This window comes from Saxophila tyrrhenica (genome assembly GCF_035928015.1).
Source record: "Saxophila tyrrhenica strain CCFEE 5935 chromosome Unknown scaffold_8, whole genome shotgun sequence".
Lineage (NCBI taxonomy): Eukaryota > Fungi > Ascomycota > Dothideomycetes > Mycosphaerellales > Extremaceae > Saxophila > Saxophila tyrrhenica.
Genome location: NW_027041740.1, coordinates 568324 through 586269, shown reverse-complemented (window position 1 = coordinate 586269; position 17946 = coordinate 568324). Strand labels below are relative to the sequence as shown.

General features: G+C 53.3%; 7 protein-coding genes and 1 non-coding gene across 8 annotated transcripts; 6 read left to right on the top strand and 2 right to left on the bottom strand.

Moving 5' to 3' along the window:
• Positions 1–774: 774 nt before the first annotated feature.
• On the top strand, positions 775–6597 carry HIR3 (Histone transcription regulator 3; the record flags this gene model as incomplete). The annotated part of the gene is made up of 2 exons (XM_064802794.1): positions 775–6468; positions 6520–6597. The coding sequence occupies 2 exons, from the start codon at positions 775–777 to the stop codon at positions 6595–6597; spliced, it is 5772 nt and encodes a 1923-aa protein (XP_064658919.1).
• Positions 6598–7359: 762 nt separating this feature from the next.
• Positions 7360–9522, bottom strand: LTR77_005549 (uncharacterized protein; the record flags this gene model as incomplete). Its single annotated transcript, XM_064802793.1, has 3 exons — positions 7360–7769; positions 7825–9187; positions 9235–9522. The coding sequence occupies 3 exons, from the start codon at positions 9520–9522 to the stop codon at positions 7360–7362; spliced, it is 2061 nt and encodes a 686-aa protein (XP_064658918.1).
• Positions 9523–10291: 769 nt separating this feature from the next.
• On the bottom strand, positions 10292–10727 carry LTR77_005548 (uncharacterized protein; the record flags this gene model as incomplete). Its single annotated transcript, XM_064802792.1, has 3 exons — positions 10292–10333; positions 10429–10652; positions 10700–10727. The coding sequence occupies 3 exons, from the start codon at positions 10725–10727 to the stop codon at positions 10292–10294; spliced, it is 294 nt and encodes a 97-aa protein (XP_064658917.1).
• Positions 10728–11320: 593 nt separating this feature from the next.
• On the top strand, positions 11321–11963 carry LTR77_005547 (uncharacterized protein; the record flags this gene model as incomplete). The annotated part of the gene is made up of 3 exons (XM_064802791.1): positions 11321–11388; positions 11571–11650; positions 11704–11963. 3 exons carry the CDS (start codon positions 11321–11323, stop codon positions 11961–11963), a joined length of 408 nt encoding a protein of 135 aa, XP_064658916.1.
• Positions 11964–12292: 329 nt separating this feature from the next.
• On the top strand, positions 12293–12407 carry LTR77_005546. The gene has a single exon. It is a non-coding gene; the product is annotated as a tRNA-Thr (tRNA).
• An 820-nt stretch (positions 12408–13227) lies between these two features.
• LTR77_005545 (uncharacterized protein) lies at positions 13228–14462 on the top strand (the record flags this gene model as incomplete). Its single annotated transcript, XM_064802790.1, has 4 exons — positions 13228–13498; positions 13561–13597; positions 13646–13759; positions 13823–14462. 4 exons carry the CDS (start codon positions 13228–13230, stop codon positions 14460–14462), a joined length of 1062 nt encoding a protein of 353 aa, XP_064658915.1.
• Positions 14463–14897: 435 nt separating this feature from the next.
• Positions 14898–16010, top strand: LTR77_005544 (uncharacterized protein; the record flags this gene model as incomplete). The annotated part of the gene is made up of 3 exons (XM_064802789.1): positions 14898–15247; positions 15303–15617; positions 15668–16010. 3 exons carry the CDS (start codon positions 14898–14900, stop codon positions 16008–16010), a joined length of 1008 nt encoding a protein of 335 aa, XP_064658914.1.
• Positions 16011–16438: 428 nt separating this feature from the next.
• LTR77_005543 (uncharacterized protein) lies at positions 16439–17609 on the top strand (the record flags this gene model as incomplete). The annotated part of the gene is made up of 3 exons (XM_064802788.1): positions 16439–16794; positions 16866–17156; positions 17237–17609. 3 exons carry the CDS (start codon positions 16439–16441, stop codon positions 17607–17609), a joined length of 1020 nt encoding a protein of 339 aa, XP_064658913.1.
• Between the last annotated feature and the right edge of the window lie 337 nt (positions 17610–17946).

Below are 17946 nucleotides of genomic sequence, written 5' to 3'. Positions count from 1 at the left end.
TAGGTGAGGGTGTTGATGTAGGCTGCTAAGCTAGCGGACGAGGACGCATCGACGCCCGTGACATGGTGGTAAACGCCTGTCTGTCGACCAGGGGTTCAGCATATCAGCATTCGTCCAATATCTCGTGCTCTCCACGTCTCTAAGTCCCATGCGTGTTTTGTCTGCCATACCTGTTGCTTCGAACTCGACTTCACCGGCTGCTTGACGAGATGAACCAGATCGGGTGGTCCTAATTCGCGGAGTGATTGGAGGCTGTCGGTTCTGATATCGACCACCGAGTGCGCGTCGTCTTCGAAAAGCCTATGAGAATGGTTAGGCCTTTCATTGCACGTGAAAGTCCCTCTTCTTAAGCTTACTCTGGCACTGAAGTTTGCACCATTGCTTCTCAATGCGCGCCGTAGTCCTTCGATCTCGGACTCGCATTCAAGACAGATGTTGAAGGCGGATTGCGCCGAGGAAGAGAGCGATGTTCTTGTGAGCGCAGGCGTAACAAGGTATATTCATAGCTGAACTCAATGCCTCGAGTCCAACTGTCACAAATTAAGCTCCACGGGCCGCTAGCCGCCGCCGCTAGCTCTAGCGTTTCCTTAGTCCAGCAGTCGCGTTCACGCGACGACATGTGAATCCCGACCCGCCTTTCAAAGGGCAACACAACGACACATAGAAACAGAGCTTTGGAGGCCGCTCAATCGTTGCAAGATACGGCAAGGACTGCAGAGAGCCGCTGATAGGCAACATACTAGGACAGTCCGCTCATGATTCCAGCACGCCAACATGCCCGGCTTCAAGGCGCTCAATATCGAATCGGACGATGAGTCGGACATCGAGATCGACGACACGAAAGAATTGCAGATAGAGGACGCGCTCAAGCTCTACCAAGCAGCACTCAAATACCATGCCGAAGGTCCCGCGTCTTACGAACTGGCTGCGGAGGCCTACCAGGAGCTTTTCCAGTCCGACATCTTCACCTACCCGGAATCTCAAACGGAGCTTCGTCGCATCGAGCTCTACGGTCCACTCATCGAGACGGACGATCTATGGCAAGACGATTTCTCCTTGGGTGTCGGAGTGCCAAATGGAGGGTTCGATGCAGGTCCCAGTTCGCTGCCACAGATTCTGCACCTGAGTCACAAGAACTACGCTCAGTTCAAGCTGGAGTATCTGACATCACGTTTGGAGGTCCTGAACGTAACACTCAATCAAATATTGAGTGATGCGACAGCCGCACTGGATCACTTCACACAAGCGCTGGACAAGGATGACAGCGACACTGGCTTGTGGCGTCAGGCTGCTAGTGTGGGAGAAGTGCTGGACAGCGAGCGCGTTGCGCGTTACTGCTTGGAAGCTGTGCTTGATGGCGACGATGATGCTTTGGGAAGCATTCTTTCTCTACCAGGACTGGACGAAGGTCTAGCAGGCGAGCAGTTGCGTCGCGTTACTGGTCAGCTCGAGGACGAGTTGTCAATTCTCCAAAATACGCAATTGCGTAGCAAGCGTGGTGTCATCTCGGAAACGCTCAAGAAGCGGCTGGATCCTTATCAAAGTGTCGCAAACCGCAAACGGCTGCTGAAGTACCACGACTCTCCAGAGCCTCTTCAGCCTTCCCGTGTCACGCTCCAGAAACCCAGCACCTGGGCAGAAGTGGGTGAGATTCTGTTGCGGCAGCTCATGGCAGAGCGGCATGGGACGAGTACTGCGAGTCCCGCAGTCGCGATAAGCTTTGACCAAAACAAGTCCTTGAGCATACTGCCTCCGCGAGAGGAATCCCCATTGCAAGTAATGTTTGAAGGACAGCGTGGCTCACCTGCAGGAAGCCCTTTGCGTAGTACGATCAACGAGCAGTTTCCAGGTCTTGACAGCGGTCAACCCACGGCGCAACCACAGATAGCATCTGCAAATGCGACCGAGGATGCGAACGATGCTCAGGCTACTGCCACTGACGTGACGATGGTCGACGGCCCCAGTGTCTCTCTGCCAACACGTAAGCGCTCCGGAGATGCCGCAGGTCTGACCGATGGGGCAGACGAAGGCAGGACGAAGAGCAAGCGGACCAGATTGCGGGAGTCCACAGCTGTCGACGACAGCCGGCAAACGATGGTTGATGCCAACACGCTTTGGGAGTATGAACAACAGATTAACGAGATTCAGGCGGCCGACGACTGGATGTTCGAGACGGTTGGAAACCTGTTCGAGCGGATTGGCGTTGTGGGCTTGGAGGCCGGCAGACAAGTAAGACAGGAGCTTCAGAGCCTAGACGAAGGCGACGCCCCAACAACAAACGGTTCCGTCGCTCAGGTTGAGGGCTTGGAGCTTGCGAAATCCGACCTGCACGCCTTTCTGAAAGAATACTCGGACAACTTGGCAAACAACTTCCTCATCAGCGACAATGATCTTGATATTGGTCAGGGAGCAAGTACTTCAGGTATTGGAGGCCCGATGTCAAACACCGCAGCATCTCGACAGGGCATCGAGAAGCCGACACTGTCCAATACTGGACTTGCAAGCTTTCTTGAAGAAGTCGATTATGGCTGGTTCCTGACACAAGAAGTTGCCTGGAAGTGGATGTGCCTGTTGCTACGTCCTGATAGCTCTGGACGTGCGAGCACCTACTGCGGCGCATCATGGCCGGAAGACTTGAAGACGATGGTGGTGCGGACGCTGGTCAACTTTGATGAGAGCTTTTGGGGAGAGGCGAAGGCAGAACTGAACGCTGCCCAACATTCGAACGTCGCATCCAAGGACGGCGCTTTTCCCGAGATGGTGCAAGCTACCTTCGAGCTCCATTTGGACATCTACTGTCTTATCAAGGAGCCAAACAGTGGCGTGGATGCAGAAACTATAGATGCTCAGCGCGATCGCCTGCAGCGCTGGTCGGAGCTGATGCGAGAAGCAATGCACTTCGGTTCGCTCTTTGGACATATCGAAAGCCGTCTGGACGATACTCTAAACATTCGCTTCCTCTGGGCAACAACCTTCTGTCTTGCCGCTTCGTCCGATGCTAGCCAAGACCATGTCATTGAATGCATGAACGATCTGCGCGCAACATTGGCTGAGCTGGACGAATGCTCCATTCACCTACAGAACAATGCTGTCATGCCAGAGATCTCCGTATCCGCGCTTGATCGAGAGATCTCAAGACTCACGACCAAAGACTTCTTTCTTCGTGTGACAACTCAAGACCGAAGGGACCCGGCCGCTATCATCAACGATCTCGAGCCTCTGCTTGTTGCGCTGGACCGTGCGAGTAACACACCGCGGGGAGCAAGTGACACCAACGACGAGCAGACACCGGACCTTACTGTTTCGCCTGACCTCGTCCGCTTCCTGCAGAGCAGTGACATTTCCGTCCAAATGCTGTTGTGGCATCGCCTTCGAGATGCCTATATTGACTACCCTTCAAGTGGCATGGTCGTCCGTTGTCATTTCGACATGATCAGGCTGCTCCTTACGGAGCTGAAATCGAAAGTGACGGCTTCCACGGCACAGCGGGATCGTCAACTCCAGACACTGAAGACACTGAGGCTGGTGCAAGACTTGATCTCCAGAACATGGGACATTGTTCGCAAGGACGATTCCCCGCTCTTCTTCATCGACGAGTTCGCTCTGCCCAAGGCAGTCAGCACTCTTGGGGAGGTTCTGCAGCTGCTCCAGGTCTTCATTGTCGCGAGTGACTCGATCCGCATTGGGCAGAGTCAGCCGCCGGTTCTTGCAAATGGCTCCGAAACTGCCACATTTGCGAAGATGAATGCGAAAGTACAAGAGATGCAGGTGCAGATCTGGCTCATTCTGTACTCACTATTGCAAGAGGCGATTGATCAGAACGCCGACCTTTTCAAACGACTCGACGACAAGTTCGACTTCTTGCGAACTGTCCATCGCAACCTGGGTCTACGCGGCACATGTGGCATCATGAACAAACTCTTCGTTCGCACCTTGAAGGACGAGTTCGTTCACATGACAAGTATTGAGGGCTACGACAGCGAACAAGCCCAGGTGCTCTACGACCTCTATGGCCTGAACTGCTTCCTGAACCCGAGTTACGAGCTCATAGAACACCACTGCCAACACGACGCCTTTATCGACAGAGGAATCGCGGTCCAGGCGGTAGATCTATTGATACAGCAAGCATCAAAGTTGCCTACGAAGGAACTCATCAAGCACCCCATCAAGGACACGATTGAAAAAGTCCACGCAGTAGCTCCACGAAAGAAACCCTCTGACGCAATACAACGCAATCGCGAGGTTTATCGGCGATTCCTGCGGTCTCCAATTCATCCTCTCGACCTGTTCAATTGTTTGAAAGGGGAGGGCAACTACCTGACCGTGAACTACGTTCCCAGAGAAGATGCCGTGCTTGCAGCAAAGGGCTGGTACTTTCTCATGGGGCACCTGGCCCTGGCGAAGTTCCGAGCTCCGAAACGCAATGGGCCGACTCCGACTGAAGATGTCGACATCGCCATTGCATTCTTTCTGCAAGACCTGGAGTACAGCATGGACAACTGGGAGACCTGGTTTCGGCTTGCGCAGGCCTATGATACTAAGGTAGAAGAAAGCGTATGGACTGCGGACAAATCGAATAACCACATGCCCGAGATTGTACAACTGCAACGGGCTACAATCCATTGCTTCACCATGGCCACTGCGCTGGCATATCGATCGGCAAACCTCGAGGATGAGACGATTGCAGAGAAGATAGTCGAGATGTTCACTGAGTTCGCAACAAGACTTTACGCATCCTCTCGTGAGCCATTCAGCATGCAGGCGTTCGCGCTGGAAGGCGAGGAGAAGTTCTTCAGTCTGCTCAATGATTCAGGGGTCAGCAAAGGAAAACCATTCCAGCCGCTGCGAGTCTACACCGCCTGGAAACTCGCCAAAGTACTTTACCAGCGGGCTTTGACCGGCAAGCCACAGTCGTGGACACTGCACTTTATGCTTGGCAAGTGTCTGTGGAAGATGCACGCCGCCTCTGACTACGTTAGAAGCCCGAAGGACGTGCCACCCACAGCACCGCAAGTGCTTTCTAGCTTCATCAGAGCAATCGAGCTTGTTCCCAACGAGAAGAAGAAAGACAGCAGAGAGAAACGCGAGCCCGTTCTGGAACCTCATTACAAGCTGGTCAGCATCGTCCACAAGCTCGTCAGCAGAGGTGAGCTCAGTCTGGAAGAGGCGAAGGAAGCTCTGTCGAACACGCCTTATGCTCGTGGCGCCGACTTCCCAGCGACCATGGAAGACTGGGTTCCGTACGTTCTCTCTGTCCTGCAGACGCTGCGCACCGCCGACAAGGCAAATTGGCAGCACAGGATGATCGCCCGAGCTGCGCAGATAATCTACGAGTCTGATCCTCGCGCTGACAGCCAAAGCATGGTGGCGATGGGTGCGAAACATGAACTCACGAAGCAGATGTTCACGAAGACCATGGTGTTGCAAGTCTGGCGGCCAGACTTTGAACGAGCCGGCCGGCACTTTGTGTACACTGCACGGTACACTCGACTCTTTGTCCGCATACTGGAGCAGCTCAAAGACCGAAGCAACCTTGAGATGCTTGCCAGAAGGGTCCGCAGACGGCCGAACGAGATCTTCGAACACAGCTTGGTCTGGCAAGAGATCTGCTTCGCTTATTTGCGATTGCTGCGCGGCCACTCAGGGGTGCAGGAAGGCCTGGAGACGTCGACGTTCAGTAACATTGCATACGAAGACTTTCTGGCACGCAAGGATTTGCTGGAGAAGTGGATGTCGTCGCCGCCACCGTCAGGGACGTCACCTGCTCTGGACGCGCTGAGAGAAGTGCAAGAGCTCAAGAAGATCAACCAGGGACTGATTAAGCCGGGCCCGTTCGACGACCTTATCGGAGACAGTTATGCCTACCTTTTCAATACCGTCGGCCGTCAGCTTTTGGACGAAGAGCAGCGTGTGAAGCGTGAGAGGGAAGCAAGTCGTCCACCACCGCCGGCAGCAAGCCCTCCACGACACCCGGCGATGGGTCTCAACTACCTGATGAATGGTGATGGTGCCGCGGATACTCCTGCCATGCCGAAAGTCACGCAGTCGACTCTTACCGCCCCACCGCAGACTGAGCAAGCTCCTGTACGCCGCAAGACAGGCGTCGGCCGAAGGGAGATACGCATGTGCGCCGAGGCGGCTATGCAGAAGCCCACCGCAGCGTCGTCAGCCGCATCTAGCAGTACCTCCAAGCTGCCCGCCACGTATCCAAGGGTGCAGGTCGTGATTGACTCATCCGCTGCCCACACAGGTGACGCATCGGCTGAGACCTCTGCTCCCGGGAGCATACACGACAGCGCAGACGATGAGAGCGAACTCAGCGAGCTCGAGGAGGAAGGCGAGGACGACGATGAGGCGGGGGGTGCTCCTGTCAAGGACGAAGCCAAACCACGGATGATGTTCCCAGGCCTTGCTAGCAATCTGGCTTCTCGCGAGGGATCTGAAGGATTTGAGAGCGCGGAGGGAGAAGTAAGTGAAGAGGTTCAGGACGTTGGGAGGGATGATAACGGGGTCAAGCAGAGCGTGGAGAAGGAGACGAATGGGGATGAAGATAGCGCGGCCACTGGCGTGCAGCAAGAGGATACCATGGAAGATTAGGGGACGAGCGGGACGCACAAGGGAGTGCGAGTCCAGACTGATCCAAGGTAAAGGCAGGGCCTCAAAGAGCAACGGAAGAAGCCCTGATTAAGCCGAGAAGTTTGTAGCAGTGAATGAGAAAGTGTTGCCAAGCTCGATGTTGTGGACTGAATTTGCCTTTTGAATATGATGTATGCTGTGTGGATATGGTGTGGATATGGTGTGAATGTGCGAGTCGGTGCAAGGGTTCCTCAAATTGCTCGCGGCCCAACAGCAAGGCTTCACGTCTCGATCTCCAGCAGGCGAGCGAACGTTGAGCTCAGGTTCCGTGCGTAGCAACCCTCTCCGCCTCTCAAAGACTGTGAGAACACTTATTATACGATTCTTCGACCGTTCTAAGTGTTTAACCCGTGGTGATGGAAGAAGTAGCTTGAGCCTAGGTGGTTGTGTAATTGCGGACGGATAGCGCCAAGAGGTGGTGGGCCAATCACAGCGCTCGGAGTTTCCCGAGCCGAGCCAACCTAGTCCTCAAGCGGGCAAAACACCTTTGCACAAGACGGCCCCGAACGTGGTATACGCTACCACCTAGATCAAAACAACTCCCAGTCCGTGCAAGGCTTTGCAGCGGAGACACTGGTGCCTAATGCTCATGATCATGCCCCAGCGCCATGGACCCATGCACTCATCATCGTCCCAACCTGTCCCTCATCCTATCTTTGTCAAAAGTGCTGTTGTCCATGATCCCTTCCATGCTGAACGCCTCCCAGATATTCGATGAAGCATTCACCAAGCCTGCCACTTCTGCCCTGATATAGAAATTAATCGGTTGAACAGCTCGTCCCTCAACACCATCGCCGTCAAAATATAGCTGTTCCCCTGCTTGTCCTTGATCTCAATGCCATCAGCAATCTCACGATCCAACGCCCACCCAACGACAAGCTTCGCTTTCCATCCAAGGCCGCCTAACTTCTTCATCTCCGTAACTTCGGCTACGGGGATGGACCAGATAGGTTTGAGCTCCTCGTCGCCGCGGGCGTCTGTGCCTTCTGTTGCGATGGATTTGTTTTGGGAGAAGGAGACGCAGGGGATTGTCGCTTTGGTGCTGATGTAGGCATGGCCACGTTTGCCGTGAAAGCGGCATTTGAACTCGATGGGGCCGCTGAGTTGCTGCTCTTTGTTGCGTGGGATAACGCCTGAAGCACAAGTTGTTAGAGTTGGACTTGAAAGCTTGGGACGGGGGTGCTTTACCTAGCCTTTGCTTAGAGGTTTCACTGCCTGCTTTCGCCTTCAGATGGTCGGCGCCAAGAGTCGTCTCGATACTACCTTTGATGCTTTTCTTGACAGCCGACAGCATATGATGCGCTTTACCGCCATGGGTCTTCTTCTTTGCAGATGCGACATCGTCCCCTGCTGTCTCGTACGGAGTGTTGGGGTCATGCTCCATAGCCTTCTCTAATTCTTCATTTGTCGCATTGAGCGGCCAATCCGAGCCGGTCGCCCGAATGTGGTCATCGGTCAGATCGACTGGCTCATCTGGGGGTGGCTCGTTGGCAGTTGGAGGAGGTGGCAAAGGAGCCTTATTCGATTCGCCAATACGCAGTAGGGTGAGGGTTAGCTGAGCATTTGTGGGTACGCCTTTGAGTAGCGTATTCCTCAGCTCGAGCAGCTTTTGCCAGTTCGGATAGTTAGTGTTCAGCCATTTCAGACCACGCTGGATGACCGGATCTCCGAAGAACCCGAAGCCAGCGCCAAATGTCAGACCCTTCATGAACATGTAGCTGGTTACGAAGATCGAGACGGCTAACATCGGAACGATGACAGCTGCAATGCGGAGCCGGTACATGTCGTGGGGGAACGGAGGCGTTGGCGACAAAGCGTTCGCCATTCGCTCCCAAGTATCTGCCACATCCGCGACGCCATGCATGACAGGTCGCATCTTGTTCCACATGGCATTCTCCATAGGTTCCTTGGTCTTGTCTGATTTTGCGTTGGAGGTACCACCATTCGCGCTCACCCTCGCATCACCAGCTTCCGCAACCATGGCCGTTGGATCCGGAATCTGTGCACTCGGCCCTTCGTTTTCAGCCGTGTGCGGAGGTTCATGCTGAGGGTTCTTACCGGTGGCTGAAGCAAGCGCAACTGAAGTGATGCTGTTGACGAAGTTGCTCGCTTCTGCTTCCACCGCTTCACCCTTGAAGTTCTCGGGGGCGCCGGTCGCTGAGTCGGTCGAGCCAAGGACGCCGGCTTTGGGCTTCTGGACACCGCCTTCGCTTGACGAGACGAGAGCAAGAGGTGCCGGTGGGAAGAGCATGTCCCGACTTGGCGGATAGACGATCAAGGCGATGAATGTCAGGCTGAACAGGGGTACCAAGAAGTCGAACAACCACGCAATGAAGTACGCTGCCGCGAAGGCTGTCGTCCGTCTTGCTTCTTTCCATGAGCGTAGACGTGCAATATGCTTAACGGCTCCGAGCACGCCAATAATCACGGTCATGTACAGTCTTTCGACCGTAGCACGAAACTTGTCGGGCGAAAACTCGTCTTCGTCGGCAACGTTGAGATCCAGGTTTCCAGGCGCCGGCGCAGTCATCTCCTTCACATGGTACATTTGCTTATAAATGTTAGCTCCGTTCTCGAATTCATGTCGACGAAGAATACCTTGTTAAACCTTCGCACCAGAATCCATAAATCGTCGTTTGCCAGCCCACCGACGAGCGGAGTCGGGATATTCTTTTCAGGCTCATGCCAGCCAACGTCCTTGACCTCCAGATCGTGAGCCTCTTGTGCGATGCCCTTCTCGTCGTGGTCAGAAGCGGCCAACGTGTGGCTCATAGTCGGGGAGTCGGCCATTGTTTGAAAGACCTCCTCCTTGTCTGGTTCTGTCACGGGCGACAGAGTGTCCGGTATAGGAAGGAAGTCCTTCATCGTGCCACCATTGGCCGCCATGTTGATCAGAACCTGCAGGAGGTGCCAATTGGGTTTGTGAAGAACGGCAGACGAAAAGTATAATGTGGGAAAAGTAAACATTGTGGTATGTGGCGTCATCGGTGGCGCTTTTCAACTGAAAGTGGCGTTTTCAACCGACGCCTCAGGTTCAGGTTCTGGGCACAAAGACCGCCCAACAAAAATCAGGTTCTGAGCATACCTGTGGTATGTCATGGGCAATGAGATGGCCAGCGTCTCATGAGGAGCAACATCAAGGATGTGTATTCTTAAGTCTATCCAACAAGCTGTATGAACTCTATTTGCTTCGAATGACATGCTACCGTTTGGTATTCACAGTCACAGCCACCCAGAGTTCGACAGACTCGGAGCCTTTCCAATCCATTTCCTCTCCTCCATCTCATGCAAGAGCCAGATCGCAATGCTTTTGCGACTCACGAACAGCCCATCCGTCTTTTCACCCAGGAAGCTCGCACGGACAGGTTTGGCTTCACCGTTAGTCAGTACGGGTACTCTGGTGGTATCGGTTAGCCCTGCTCGGTCAAAGAGGGCTATGGGGTGGAAGCCGACCTGAATAGTGTGTATTCAATGTCTGAGGGTAGGGAGGCAGTGGCTCGACTCAGACCATTGATCTCCTGGTAGGCGGTCCCAGCGAAGAGATATATCAGCCAGACGCCGAAGAACAAGCTACATCTCAGTCAGATCGGTCAATGAATGTGTGCGTTCCGCATGCCTAGGCACTTACAGCACATTCTGTCGATCTTCCGGCACCTTATAGGATGCTGTTGAGAGCACGAAGCAGCGGCGGATCGAGCTGGCGGGAAGGAGGGAGTAGAGCCGCTCGTAGAACTCAGTAATGACCTGGAAGGTGTCAGTCTCTGCAGCCGTTCATATCACGACTCTTCTCACCATCCCCTTGCTTGGCACCATTGGTCCAGCAAAGGAGACGAGCACTTCTGGACCAAAGTCAAGTGCCTTCCTCAGCGCATCGATGTCGGTGAATTCTCCTTTCACGACATGCACACCCGAATTCTCCGTAGTCTCGCTCGAGAACTTGGAAGGGTTGCGAGCATAGAGTGTCAGCTCGTGGCCAGCATGGAGTGCTTCTAGAATGAATGCCTTGCCACAGGCGCCTGCAACTCGTGAGCAGGGGCCTTTCCATGCTACCATAGGGACGAACCTGTGCCTCCGAAGACCAGGATGTGCATGACGACTGATGTTCCCTAAAGGACTGTTGTTCTCGATGAGAGATGGAAGTTGCGCTGGATCAATGACGAGGACAGAAATCTATATCACTTTGGCCGCGCCTACCTCCCAACCAACACCTATTATTATTACTGACCAGTGCTGAAGATGCCTATCATGAAGGTACGTCGCTCCGCCAGAACAAAGATGTACAGAGGTGTCTTCGTCGAACAGCGCCAGGTCGAGCTGTATTGGGAAGTTGTGCAAGTTGTGCACATCTCGACAGCCACACCAAGCACAACGCACTGGCCCCAGCGAGCCCCAGCCTCACGAGAACTGACGAGAAGACGAGAACCAGGAAATGCCAACCTCCCTAACAATCACGTGAGCGGTACTCTGTGCGACACGATGAAGTCAATGGCAGCAATGACGAACAGAAACTGGGCCAAAGCTCCCGTCCCAGCTCCCAGCCTCCCAGCCTTGCGATTGCGAGCTCGATCTGCCACCCTCGAGCTTCCCCAGCTCCGCGTTCCTGGATCTTCTTCATTTTCGAGTTGTCCTGCAGCTAGCTAGAAGAAACCCTCTTATTCTCTGTCAATCAGTCTAGTCAATCGTAATGTCTACAAGAAAGCGAAAGCAGGAGGAGGAGGAGCTGGTTGAGTTGCCGGAGGACGATTCGGAAGAGTAAGTCGTCCGACTGTGTCGCAATTGCTGTTTTGCTTGCGCATTGATGCGCCTGCTTGGTTTATTGGTAGCGACAGCACGAGTGACTGGTTGGATGTTATGCGACTGTCGCGTTCGACGCTTGAACAATTGGGATCGCTCTGTATTAGGCGCTCGACAGCATAAGCTGACCTTGTCTCCAGGGAAGAGGAATACGAAGAGAGCGATGTAGAAGGCGAGGGATCAGACGATGAAGAGGATGAGGACGAGGAGACTGCACAGCGTAAGTCGCGCACCATCCACTGTTGATCTGATCGATCATTAACGACTGTCCAGCGCCCAAGAAGAAGACCAAAAGAACCGAAGCGCCCAAGAAGCAAGCAGCCGACGATGATGACGATGAGGAGGAAGTAGAAGGGGAAGTCGAAGTCGACGAAGATGATGAGTCGGACGACGAAGTCCAAGACGAGGATGTCGAGGGCGACGACGATGACGAGGTCACTGCGGACAAGGGAGGGCCGGCAAAATCCAATTTGAAGAGCAAGGGCGCGGTGCCCAAGGAGGACAACCTGTCGGAGGTGGAGGAGGCTGAATAGTCGTTGCCATCATAGAGACGAGCAACAGAACCTACTGTGAACGACGAGATTCCTTTCACTTTGTGTTGCATTGCGTTAAGGCGTTGCTTCGCCATGAACAGGCTCAAACTCGACCACAAGTATATCTGCCCTCTACAGACGTTCAGTGGCGATAGCTATTCATTACATTGATTGATCTAGTCGATCAATTTTAACAGCATGTCCCCACCCCAGTCTTGATGTACCGGATGTCGGTCGATGTTCGTTGTATTCTCGGCAAATCATTAAAAGGAATATGTAAGATTTTGAGAATTTCGCCGTCATCTCAAGCCCACAGGCAGGCGTTTCACGCCTCTATAGCTCAGTTGGTAGAGCGCGGCACTAGTATATCTGTCACAATATCAAACGATATTTGACATGATTCCTGGCATGCCGAGGTCTACGGTTCAACTCCGTATGGAGGCAATGTTCCAACTGGCTCGAGAAAGTCTTCTTTTTGCACATTTGTATCTACCCAGACCATAGCCATCGCGGTGCCTAAGGTAAGAGCGCTTCGAGTCGAAGAACACCAAGTCCGGAGGGTTCTCAGAAGCTTTCAAACAGCTACAACGCAGTGCCAGAGCGTCTGCTATTGCCAACACGCTGTGCGTTTGAATGGATTTTTGCCCATAGTTCCATGGGTGGTTCCAAGGATTGCTGAAAGTTAATCCGCCAATCCACCATTGATCAAGTGGTAGACTGTCTCATGTCGCTCGAGGACGGGTCATTCGGGTCTGAAGAGATCTTATATACTGTATTGAACGCAATGCTGCACTGTAGACGGCGTAGTTGATGTTGTTAGCTGGCGGAGCGAGGCGTGAAACCGAGATCACGGATAGAGCCGATTGGGCGTTCATTTCAGCACGCTTGCCCAACACGTGATTTTCTGTACGCCTTCTTTTTCATTCACCAGTGGACCGACCGGAGTACGTCTTTAGAAGCGAAGCAGCAAAGATGATCGCTTAGTGCTCCCTGACGGTAACGGCCTGACCTTGACAGTGCAGGGTGTATCCTGTTCTCAGTTTGCTGACCCTCAGAATGGTTCCCGAAAGGACTGATGTGTTACCATGAAAGCGAAGACTCATTCACAGATGGTCCTGCGATGGTGGTGTGGGTGCGCACAGCAATGGTGAATATGGGCAAGTAGGTCAGTATAAGTTCGATATCACGATTGCGAGATTCCTGTCCCCCTTGTTGTATCTCTCTCATCCTGCTGAGCCCGTACATTACCGCAATACCTTCCACCATGGCTAGCATTGGGAATCTAACCATCGAAGAGCTGACTCTTCCACCGCTGAGCCCACTCACCAACGGTCCATACCAAGAGTCACACACAAGAGAGCGCGACAAAATGATATTGGAATGCTCGAACTGGCGTAAAGCCTACCGCCTGCTACAGCAGATATCCCCAGTGGATAATGACATCAAACAAAAGCGGATAGACCATTCCGAGCAACGTGATGTGCTCCTCGTCCGCGCCGACGAGATGGCGTGCGAGCTCTCGCGAGCCAATGGCTGTCAGTCCGCCTTCGACATGGCTGTCAAGTCAGACAGTACTTGGAGACGACTCCTGGCGAAGGCGACAGCTATCTCACCATGTGGAAGGCTATCGAAGGGTGAGTTTGCATGTTTAGACTGTAACATGGCGCTGACAAGGCTCTCAGATCGAAAGAAGAGCAAGTATACCAGTACATGGGTATTCGAGTCCTGATGTCGATGGCTGCTGTCGTTGAGATCTTCTCCATCTACGAATACCTTGACATCGCGATGGGAAGAAAGTACGCCGCGTATTGCTGAGAGAGATTCCGGTGTTGTCCTCTCACCCTCCAGCGGTATCATAGCATCCCACATGCACAGTCACCAAAGCCAGAAGACCCGGCAAAAAGTCTCAACGCAAAGGATGCTGGGCCCGGCGACAAACAAGACAACGAGGAACACAGCGGTGAGGACGTGGCTGCGTCCGATCAACCGATGCCTACACCAGAGCAGCAGTCTGATCTGCCGGAGGAGGCTGTCAAGCCGACCATCGACTATAGCTACATGATCGAGTGCGTTGCAAATCACGACGCCTCTGCCTTCTACGATCTGTTCATCAAAACAACCAAATCAAGCAACTGGTCTGAACAGCGTACAAAGTATATCCGATGCATCATCGTCCGCGAGTTCGCAGACATCTTCTTGCTCCGCCCACTGGTTATGACCACCGAGAGGATGCTGGGAAAGATGCGCACAAAGATGAGCCCTGAGGAAGTAAGGTCCGCGGACGTGGAAGCTGACAGGCTGTTTGCTTCCTTCAACCCTGGAGTCCAGGGGCACAAAGACTCACGGACCCGTAATTCTATGCAACCGAACGGCCATGCATTCTCAATCGAAGATATGTATGCGATGAGCCGAAGATGGGGATTGCCGTCGATTAACGTCAAGGCAGATCACAATAGGTTGGCGAAGGTGTGTCTGGAGCGGGAGGGCTATGTGTCCTAATATTGGGAGGATGGGTATCTGGTCGTGGATGGTCAGTAGATAGTTGTTGATTTGATTGTGACATGTGCCAGAGGACAGAATGCTTCATAGGTATCCCTTTAACACCAGTATGCTTTCACATACTCACTATTCTTGATGTTCGACGTAGTGTGACAAAGCCGGACATCCGTGGAATTGCAGCCTTTGCAGAACGAGAACGACCGACGTTGTCACTGCCGCAATAGTGAATATGGTCGAGTAGAAGTTGCACAAGAACGCAAACACCGACTGGTGAATGACCCTCCGGCCAGTATTGAATGTATTGATGACGAGCAAACGTGTACTCCCACAACACTGCGCCAGTAGTATAAGAACGCAGCTCCAATACTACCGATCCAAATACCAATCTTTCTCCATACACCAACCACTCATGCACCCACCGTCACTCCATCCACCATGCCCCCAATCCAGAGACTAAACCTCTTACCCCTCGACCCCGTCACCCACAGCCATCGTGCTGCCCAGATGACCATAGAACGAGATGCTATGATCGACAAGTGCTTCAACTGGCGCAGGAGCTACCGCCGGGAGCAGCATTGGAACACCCCTGGCCGCAACAAGAGGCTCGAGAACCTTGACAGGGAGCTTGATCCGCTGTTGATGGAAGCAGACATTCTGGCGGCTACTATCTCGCAACATTGCGGTTATCCGTTTGCTGTGGAGATGGCGGACCAGGTCAGGCAATACTTGGCCAAAGACTCAGACGACGCTCGGTATTACCTGACGTTGTGGAGAAAGCCGCAGGGGTAAGTATCCTGTGAGAGTTCAATGATGGGATCCTTACTGACAAGCAGCTTACAGATCCCAGCCGCAACAATTACGCCAGCTTATGGAAATTCGTGTATTGATGTCAATGGCCATGGTTGTGCGTAATCTATGTGCAAAGAACCAGCTGGACATACACGTTGGAAGAAAGCACGCCATCAGGCTGATCAACCGACTCTGTTGGTGCCCGCTCGTGCACAAGCACTGGAACCGGATCCAACATGAGTTCGGCGAAGATTCTGAGTGGATGAAGCACACGGTGTATCGGCGTGCCGAACATGATGCCACTAGTTTCGAGGATATGCTTGTCACGGAGTATTCTTCCGGTTCATGGTGGAACGGCGGGATCGAGTGAGTATCCCTCGAAGTCGTCGGAAACGATGAGGCTAATGGCCGCATAGCTGGTCCACCGCAAACTCGCGCAAGAATCACATCAAGATCCACGTCCTTGAAAGCCTCAGCCGACGTCTCTTGCTCGGCAGCGTAAACAGGAGCGCGACCAAGAAGCTGGGAGACAAGCGTGATGAATGGCTGATTCCGGACCCGAAGATGGCCTTGTCGGACGCCGTGACCGCTCTGGGCCGTTTCCGACTTGACTTCCCAGACATCGACCTTGATCCTAACATCACGGACCCTGACATGATTGCGATCTCGATGGAGGAGGTCCCGGTCATGGCTAGACGGTGGGGCTTCAGATCGGTGAATGAGCTGGCAGAGCCATCGGTAATGGCTGACTTTGTGTGATGGTTGTGATTACACCTCGTGTAGGAAGTTGTCGTCTTTGCTTAGGTTGAAATAGATAATTGAGTTGTCCAGTAGGTAGCCGATTTAAGCCAGTGCCATCATGCGTTGTTCCAGTTAAGTATGGACGACACATCTCAAAGCACTCGTTGCCCAACATCAAGTCTCTGTTCGCAAGAGGTTCTGTGTCAGTTTTGACGTTAGTCAAGTGACCGTTCCAAACAAGCAGTGTCTGGAGAGGTGTTCCCAGTCACTAGCTGACTTGGAACACGGAAGAGCACTCACCATGACGACCCGTAAAGCAAACAGCAAGCAATGAATGGAGGCCCAATGTCGATATGTGAACACCGCTCGAGTTCCTTTGTTCTCCTCATAGTCCTCACATCAGCTCAACATATAGCCACGCCCGGATCCACTGATCACTGGAAACCATGTCGGACACCACAGAATGGACTCCTCCGCCTGCGGTCGCCGAGATGGCTGATCGCGACCAACATTATACTCTCGAGAGAGACCGGTTCCTCCAGATATGTGAGAAGTGGCGCAAAAGGCACGAGAAGCACCTGAATCCTCTGTACAAGTATACCCCCGGACATCAAGATAGGGTGGCCGAAACGGAGACAGAGCGTAAGCGCCTGCTCGTTGAGGCCGATGAACTTGCGTTGAAGCTCTCGAAAGAATGCAGCGAGAAAGACGCTACACGTGTGGTGGAAGCTGTGCGCGGCTGTTTGGCGCTGACGAAAGCCGAGCAGAAATCTTTCCTCGCTTTTTGGGACACTCCGGTAGGGTGCGTATCCACCGCCCAATGGGAAGAGCAATGCGAGCGGGTCAAGGAATGGCAGCTGACCACGAGTCCAGGTTCGACGGGGTGAGAATTGTCCAGATCTGTGAAGCTCGGTTTGTGCTAGCACTATGCTTGGTCGTCAGCGATCTTTGCCAGACCCGTGAGTTGAACATTGCTATTAGCGTAACTTTAGCAGACTTCCTCGGAGAGCGGATCAAGTACTCTCCGGATGTGCAGACGTACAACCGCTCTGTTGGCACCCGTTTCCCGCCGGAAGAGCATAAGCTGGAGTATCTCGCATCGACTTCCTTCGCCCAGTACCGTGACGAAGTGAGCAAATCGGATGCTGAATGGGCATCAGAAAGGTCGGCCAGCAAGGTCGTTTGCGCGAGATCTTGTCGCAATTAACCACTGCTTGCTGTGGCTCTTGCTAACACGAGCGTAGTCCCGGGGTGCGAGGCTCCCGCTCAATGTATATCAAAGCGCGCATTGGTATGCGACTGGGTGGCTATCTCAGGTTGCCACCGCTCTACGACTGTTGCGAGCGTATCGTAGACGCAATCAAAGTTGAGAAAGCGCCATTCAATGTTCAGATCGCCGACCTTGCCGCCTACAACGCCGTCGCAAGCTTCAACAGGACATTTCCGCGATCCGACGTGTCCTTGGAAGCAGCGGGCAACGTGCAGTTCGAATTGGGTGACGCTGTCCGATTGGGCCACAAATGGGGCCTTTGCTCGGTTGCGAAGGATACCATGAAGCCGAAAGAGGTTGCTGATATCAGACTGCAACTCTGGAAGTCCTCATCCAAGCAGAAGTAGTGTTTCAAGCGGGGTGCGGTGTAGCTCACTGGATGTTGGATTTACAAAGCCTAGTGTTGTCGTACTTAGATAGCACCTCCCAGTTTTCTTCTCGATCTCAAACCGCTCATATCAGGAAGCACCAGACGCTTCGCCCCGAGTCCAGTGAGCCCGGGAGAGACGGTCCGCATCATTCACGTGTCAGTCAACTTGTCTTTGGCAAGCAAGAAGTGCGCATGGGCCTGGAGGCATGGTCAAATGACATGCCTCGAATGACGGCACAAAGCTGTACTCACTAGGAAGACATTAGCAAACAAAGAGCAAGTAATGACTGTTCATCGGACCTATGTGGCGGCGG